This window comes from Cyprinodon variegatus, unplaced genomic scaffold, assembly GCF_000732505.1.
Source record: "Cyprinodon variegatus isolate N-32 unplaced genomic scaffold, C_variegatus-1.0 Scaffold889, whole genome shotgun sequence".
Classification (NCBI taxonomy): domain Eukaryota; kingdom Metazoa; phylum Chordata; class Actinopteri; order Cyprinodontiformes; family Cyprinodontidae; genus Cyprinodon; species Cyprinodon variegatus.
The window spans coordinates 296,078-303,516 of NW_015151342.1; the positions used below are offsets into that span (position 1 = coordinate 296,078).

General features: G+C 37.8%; 2 protein-coding genes across 2 annotated transcripts in view; both read left to right on the forward strand.

Annotated features, from left to right (window-relative positions):
- dnajc7 (DnaJ heat shock protein family (Hsp40) member C7) overlaps nt 1-2,704 on the forward strand; it is an 11,711-nt gene extending 9,007 nt beyond the window's left edge. The window contains exons 9-14 of the mRNA XM_015397820.1: nt 455-546; nt 682-755; nt 863-1,009; nt 1,108-1,260; nt 1,378-1,440; nt 1,519-2,704. Coding sequence (XP_015253306.1) covers nt 455-546; nt 682-755; nt 863-1,009; nt 1,108-1,260; nt 1,378-1,440; nt 1,519-1,556 — 567 coding nt within the window. The 3' untranslated portion in view covers nt 1,557-2,704. The remainder of the gene's footprint in view (nt 1-454; nt 547-681; nt 756-862; nt 1,010-1,107; nt 1,261-1,377; nt 1,441-1,518) is intronic.
- A 779-nt stretch (nt 2,705-3,483) lies between these two features.
- On the forward strand, nt 3,484-7,439 carry ttc25 (tetratricopeptide repeat domain 25). Its single transcript, XM_015397819.1, has 11 exons — nt 3,484-3,661; nt 3,736-3,867; nt 3,953-4,106; nt 4,191-4,252; nt 5,685-5,835; nt 6,018-6,227; nt 6,317-6,512; nt 6,598-6,684; nt 6,771-6,967; nt 7,121-7,221; nt 7,307-7,439. The coding sequence occupies exons 1-11, from the start codon at nt 3,530-3,532 to the stop codon at nt 7,397-7,399; spliced, it is 1,515 nt and encodes a 504-aa protein (XP_015253305.1). The 5' UTR covers nt 3,484-3,529; the 3' UTR covers nt 7,400-7,439.

Sequence of the window (7,439 nt, forward strand, 5' to 3'; positions counted from 1 at the left end):
TGATGAAATTCGTTGCCAACGCTTTTAAAAGTCGATTTTTATCGATTTTATCGATTCGTTGTTGCAGCCCTAGCTAGAACTGCTGTCGGGAAGGTCGGATTTAGGTCACACTTGGGTCCGAGTAGTGCTTAGCTCCAAGGGTCATCCAACCCGCTTGCTTCTTTAATTATTATTCTTATCCCCCTAAGAATGCATTTTTTGAGGCCTTAACATGTCATCAATTTTGCCAATAATTGTTCCCCATGAAAAATCGTGTGTTATCAATCAAATTAAAATTGGCTTTAACCAAATGGCTCCACAGCGCCCCCTAAAGTGAGATGTGGAAAACCTTTAATACTTAGGATTAGGAATTAGGCACACAAGTAGATCTCCCCCAAATCATTAAAAAAATTATTTTGGAGGTATGCCCTAAACCCCACAGGAAGTTTAACCTTTTTTTTCCTTTCCTCTGCAGCTGAAGAAACTAGACCAGGCCATTGAAGACTGCACAAAGGCCATTAAACTAGATGAGACCTACATCAAGGCCTATTTAAGGAGAGCCCAATGGTTTGTCAAAGAGGCTTAACTTAGTCACCTTGAATTGCATTTAACTTTTCATACCTCTTTAGAAAATGTATTGAGTCTGACAGCTCTTTGTTTAAAGTGGGTAAAGAAGTAAAACTTGTGCATACTTTAATTCAGCTATATGGACACAGAGCAGTATGAAGAGGCAGTGAGGGACTATGAGAAGGTGTACCAGACAGAAAAGACAAAAGGTATGAATCTAATCGCTCTAAAGGATGTAAATTGTTATACTTTCCTTTTAAACTTATGACATAAATCCATCAAAGGCATTTTAGTTATTTCTTTTTTTACTCTTTAGAACACAAACATCTCCTCAAAACGGCTCAACTGGAGTTAAAGAAAAGCAAGCGGAAAGATTACTACAAGATCCTAGGGGTGGATAAGAATGCCACAGAAGAGGAGATCAAAAAAGCATACCGCAAACGAGCACTTTTACATCACCCAGGTGATAAAGGCCTCCAAACCTTTGTGATTCAGCATCTAATTTCTAATTTAATCATTTTGCATCTAATAACATTATCTAATGTCTGCTGTTCCTTTCAGACCGTCACAGCGGAGCCAGTACTGAAGTGCAGAAGGAAGAGGAGAAAAAGTTTAAGGAAGTGGGCGAGGCTTTCAGCGTGCTTTCAGATCCAAAGAAAAAGGCCCGCTATGACAGCGGACAGGACCTGGAGGATGACGGCATGAATATGGGAGGTCAGTGCTGGGGTGGGATGGACTGGGAGGTTATACTGGTGATCAGGTTGATATGCAGAGTCGTACGGTGATGCTGCTGTTAACTAGTTGTGTCAACTGTTTTTTTTTTTTTGCCAGACTTCGATGCCAACAACATTTTCAAGGCGTTCTTTGGAGGACCAGGAGGTTTTAGCTTTGAAGGTAACTAAAGCAAACGTGCTGCTGTGATTTTTGTGTTTGGATGGTAAAATATTTTAATACTTAATACTGTTTTTTCAGCATCTGGACCAGGAAACTACTTCTTCCAGTTTGGCTAGTCGGAGACATAAACGGCAACTACATCAGGACTTTTCTACAAGTCACCCCCTCTACCCACCATCCGCATTAAATAACTGACTAAGGAATCAGATTCTTGACTATGCCATTGACTGAGCGAATGCAACCCGACGACCACAAGCAGTGAATTATTTACAGCAAGGACACAAAAGATGACTCAGTTTCTTTTTTTCTGGCAAAATACAACTAATTCAAAAATCTGTAATTACTATCAAAAATCCAGAATGTGTGGATGATTTTTGATAGGAGCAGAAATTTGATCTAAATGATTCAGTATGGGAAGTGCCATCCTGGGGAAACTTCAGATGCAGCAATTCATCCAGCAAGCTGTTGTTTTACCCACTTTTCTGCTGAGGGAGTATTCTTTGCATGAAATTTGATAACTTGATCAATGGTTTCTGAGGAAAATCACTGAGCATAGGCTATGGGGGCACACTATTTTAAAGTAGAATACAGCTGGAGCTCCTGACCCACACAGATGGCGTAGCTGGAACACTAGAGAGAGATGGAGGCTGAGACATCCATGCTGGAAGATCACCTCTCCCTTTTGCCATCACTGGTTTTATGTTTGGTGTTGCCATTCTGAGCTTGCTGCAGTGTACATTTTACTGGAATGTAACGTGTTAATTTGTGATGTTAACATTTTATTTTCTTTTTTTTTTTATTCTCATTTCTATATTTATTGTAAGTTTGCTGTCAAAAGAACTTTGATATACGATGAGGATATTTCTCTTTCTAAGAAGAAAATGTATTGAGCCTTCCACCAGGATGATGATGGATTTGCTCGGTTTGCATGAACTCTTGCTGCCTTTGTTGAAAGTTGATCCAAGACATCTGTTAATCAGAAATGTACACACATAGGATTCATATCATTAAATTCCAGATGTTTTATTGGTTTTTGGCTTAGGCGGTCAGACCTTTTGGAATATTTGAAACCTGGCAAATTCCTGATTTGTTCCTGACTTCTTTCCCCTCAGTTTCTGCCCTTTGGAAACCATCCTTTCTTTACCTTTAAAACGTTCCAGTCGTCAATAAAGTTGGCCTTCTCTGGGTTTCCCCAAAAATTCTGCTGTTTGATTCGTTCTTTTTGGTCAGCAATAATAAATGTAAGGACGTTTCTTTCTAAATGAATGAATACTATTGATAAATTATTCAGATTCTATGAAATAAATGAATTTCACAATAAAGTAAAACTAAAATATTTTGAAATACGTTTTTCAAGAATTTTTTACTTCCAGTTTTATTGTTTTGAGACTTATTTTGTAAAGCTACTTTACATATTCAAATTACTTTTTTTACAGTTTGTTTTTTTCATTTTTAGCCTTTTTTTTTATTTCATCTTGTATTCCAGTCAAGGGGCGGAGTTTATGTGTGTGCAGCGCTGGTCAGAGGTCAGTGATGTAGAGGAAAACAGGAACCATTTTTGCACAATTAGAGAAGGAAACAGTTGTCCATTTTTAGCAGCCTTTTGCAGAATGCTTTCTAAATTTATTAAACTTAATTTGCAATGTCTAAAGATGGAAGCATTTCAGACTTACTGAGAGAAGATGCAAACCATCTTGACTGAATGCTAGTATGGCGGAACAGAGCTTAAAATACAAAACAGAGTTGAAAAAGTAACTGAAATATTTAAAGTTATTTAACAAAATAAAATAGAAATAAATCTGGTAGTATATAAATAAATCTTGAAATAAATAAAAATCAAATGAGATTTTGTTTAGCTTTAAAGTGGCTTTAATCTCATAGAATGTTAATTTATCATTAGTATTTATTTATTCATATATCCACTAAATTAAGAATGAAATAGCTTTCCGTTCCACATGAAGCAGCTTTATGAATAAATGAAATGTGCCACAAGGGGGCGCCATAACCTCGACTCATGTTTCTGTGGTTGCTAGGTAACGCTTTCATCAACTCACCTTTCGCTAGTAGCTAAAACTCAGGGTTAAATTAAATGTCCTTCATGGAAACTCAGAAGAAACAAAAGCAGGAAACTTTTGAGGATAAAATCTCCACGTTGAGGGCTGACGGGGAATGGAAACTGCGGCAAGGAAAATACAAACAAGCGCTCAGCAGCTTTAGTGCGGTTAGTTAAATGTTGCTTGGCTGGTTAATGCTTATTTCCGATACTTTTTAAAGCGGTTGTTTGTTTTTTTTTAGGTGCTCGATTTAATCCATGAGGACAAGAAAAGCTTTGTGGATCGATCCAAGTGTTACCATCGGATGGGTGAGTTTAGAAATGCTTTAATAGACGCTGAAGCTTCACTGAAAGACGACGCTTTACTTCCTGAGGTAATTTCCCCCCATCATGAGCAAAGATTAACAACTTCTCTCATTTATTTATGTTTTATATTCCGCTATTTATTTATTTTTTTAGGGGTTGTACCAAAAAGCAGAAGCTTTATATTCCATGGGAGAATTAGAATTTGCGCTGGTTTTTTACCACAGAGCGCACAAGATTCGCCCACAGATGCAAGAAGTCAGGCTTGGCCTCCAGAAGACAGAAGAAGCAATAAGAAACCATGTTGGCAGTTAGTGACATTCACTGGAAACTGTGGCTTTTTAGAGTTTAAATAATCAAAATTTAACTTGATTTTTCCTGAACCTACCTGCAGGTCCTTCCTCTGTCAACCTCGAAGTTAAGGGAGATTTATCATACCTTAAAGATAAGGAGAAGGTAAGTGTTTAGATGTCTGTACTTTCATAAACTGACATTGTATCCATAGTCGTAGGATTGCATGGGGACCATAGGGACATGTCCCTACCAGAATTTTGGACCAACCTACTTGTCCCTACTAAAAATTAGATGTAAAAAAGATGTTTATAATTTACAATACAGCTTTGTTGCAGCAGTAGAGGAATTCTGGATGGAGAATATTGACAGATGAAAACATTTTTTTATCTAAAATGCTAAATGTTTATATATATTTGTTTTACAAATTTGGTATAATTCCTGCTCTAAGTGGGTCGCTCTGAAAGCTAAAGACATGTTTTAGAGTCTCTATACTCCAGTTAACTATTAATCCATCCATCCATCCATCGATTTTCTTACACGCTTATCCCAAATGGGGTCGCGAGGGGTGCTGATGACTATCTCCAGCTGTCCTTGGGCGAGAGGCGGGGTTCACCCTGGACAGGTCCCCAGTCCATCGCAGGGCAACACAGAGACAAACAACCATTCACACACACACTCACACCTAAGGGGACTTTAGAGAAGCCAATTAACCTAACAGTCATGTTTTTGGACTGTGGGAGGAAGCCGGAATACCCAGAGAGAACCCATGCATGCTCAGGGAGAACATGCAAACTCCATGCAGAATGACCCCGGACCGGGAATCGAACCCAGAACCTTCTTGCTGCAAGGCAGTGCTACCCACTGCCCCACTGAGCAGCCCTCAGTTAACGATTAATCGATTACTAAATTTGTTGACATTATTTCAATAAATGAAATGGGTTAAACAGAGTAACTAAAGCCTAGATGTACAACTTGTAGAATGAGGTTAATATATTAAATGCTCAGTGTCAGTTCCTCTTCTAGTTCCAGGGCACATGTAAATACAATACATTTATTTGGCGTCCCTTGAATCTTATGTTTCGTTTTGAAAGAGTGGATGTTTCCTATGTTTACCTCTGCACAAGTCTATATCTTCTAAAATAAAGTATAAATCCACATATAATAGACATAATTAGACTATATTCTGTTAAATAGGCACAGATTTACCTACTGTCTTAGTCGCTGGTAATTTCAAATGCAAACCTTTTCAAAATGAAAAAAAGTCCTATTTCCTCATTCATCTGAACCAGATCAGCTTTAGTCATTGATTAACAGTATCTAGTGTGTGTAGTGCTTATAAAATTTGTATAAATGTAGCAAGAAATGCTGCTTTTTTCTTTAAAGGAAATACACCATGATTTTCACGTCAAGCTTAAAAAAACGAGCATGCATATTTTTGCATTAGACCAATGACATCAGACCAACAGTGTTCCTACCAAAGTCTTTATCATTTCCACCTACCTCTGCTGTAAACAAATAGAAGTCACTCATTGTGTTAAACTTTTGTTTGATATGTTGTTTTCTATCTGTGTTTTTTAATGAATAACCGTTGAAGAGAGAGCATCCAATTGCTGTTATCCAGAAACTGACAGAAGACAAAGATCATCAAACTTCAGAGGACTCGGAGAACAAGAAGACCACCAAACAACTGCTGAGCAACTTTTACCTTCACCAGAAATTTCTAGAGAAACTTCTGAAAGACCAAGGTTTAACACTGTCCATATATCGTCATTTGCCTTTGTCCAATTCTCTTCCATATGTTGACGAAAGTCAGAATCTTTTTGCCTATGCTTAAAGCTTTTCACCCACTTTTACTTCAAAAATATTTTCTTCAAATGTTTTCATTTTGAAATACTGTCGCTTAAAGCTGGTATGCAACTCCGTTCAGATTTGGCTAAAGATGAGACAAAGAGTCGAGAACGAGTGGAGAGCATCATTCAGAACAGTATCACGTCTTTATACAACTGCGCTGACTTCAGGAGTCAAGAGACGCCAATTTCCCTCAGAGAGAAGAAGGATCGGCCGAAGCTGCAGAAATCTAGCTCCACCTCTGACAAGGTTCAGTTTCTCCTGGGGAGCCTTGATGAGATGGATGGCGGTAAGTTAGGCTTCTGGCTGAACATGTGGCTCACTCATATTTATTTTTTTCTGTGTAAAAGCTTCTCTTATTGTTCTGTGTGTCTTCAGGGAGTGCAACATGTAGTCTGAAAAAGGCAGAAGATTTAATAAAAAGAGTTCAAAGATATTCAAAGAAAGTTTGCCCTATTAAAGAAGAGATGATGTGTTTCCTGCATAGCTGCATTGGAAATGCTTCGTTTGACTTGGGAGACGTAGATAAAGCTCTGGAGCATCACTACAAAGACCTGGAGTTGGCTAAACAATGGTAAGAACCTAAAGAAATGGAAAACTGGAGTCAATGTTGCCTTTTAATAATGGACGATCTTTTAAGTAATCTTTCTTACCAACAGCAAATTTCAAGAAGCTACTTCCAGGGCTCTGGGCAACATCGGTCGTATCTATGCTGAAACTGAACAGTTTCCGAAAGCCATAGAATCGTAAGTAAGGAAACATTTTTGTTTTACTTCCAAACTAGAAATTATTTCAATTTCTTTCTATTCTTTCTCTTTTTTATTGTATTCAGGTGGGAAGAGAAGATTCCTTTTGTTCATAGTGATTTGGAGAAGGCCTGGTTGCTTTATGAGATTGGCTGTTGTTACCTGGAGCTCAAACATCCTGACAAAGCCAGAGAATACGGCCTGCGATCTGTCGCTGTGGCGGAGGACATGTCCGATGACAAGTGGCAGTTAAGAGTCCGAGTTTTACTCGGACGGTCAGAATGTAATTATTCATCTTTTTTCTTATTCCAGGTTTTATATTAGATTTTAACTTGCAAACCGATTTTCTTAACCTATTAAAAACTCTAATTCTGTTTATTTGAGTATCGTTTGATGTTTAAGATGATGTAACTGTTTTTTTTTGTTTGTTTTTTAGTGAATCTGGGGAACTTTCAATCATCTGTATCACACTATGAGAAAGCTCTGAGTCTGGCTAAACAGCAAAAAGATGGCACTGCACAGAGCAAGATCCAAATAGTTTGTTTTGTAATTCTATACTTACAGTTTTAGTTCTTTCTAAGAGCATTTTTGGATCTTTGAACATATCTCATTTTCTTTTTAGGTTCTCAATTGGAGCACAACAGCATCTGCCTCACTGTGGAACCCTGCAACAGAACGCAATCAGAGAACATCCATTCACGAGGATCTTATTTAAATAAAAAGTGCATAAAGGGTTTTTTATTTGTTTTTGTGTT

What these genes read in the sequence shown, in the direction of transcription:
- ttc25 (XM_015397819.1), top strand. Translation starts at nt 3,530, where the DNA reads ATGTCCTTCATGGAAACTCAGAAGAAACAAAAGCAGGAAACTTTTGAG. An exon ending in ACGACGCTTTACTTCCTGAG is followed by an intron (nt 3,868 to 3,952) that starts GTAATTTCCCCC and finishes TTATTTTTTTAG; the next exon opens with GGGTTGTACCAAAAAGCAGA. An exon ending in GAAACTTCTGAAAGACCAAG is followed by an intron (nt 5,836 to 6,017) that starts GTTTAACACTGT and finishes AACTCCGTTCAG; the next exon opens with ATTTGGCTAAAGATGAGACA.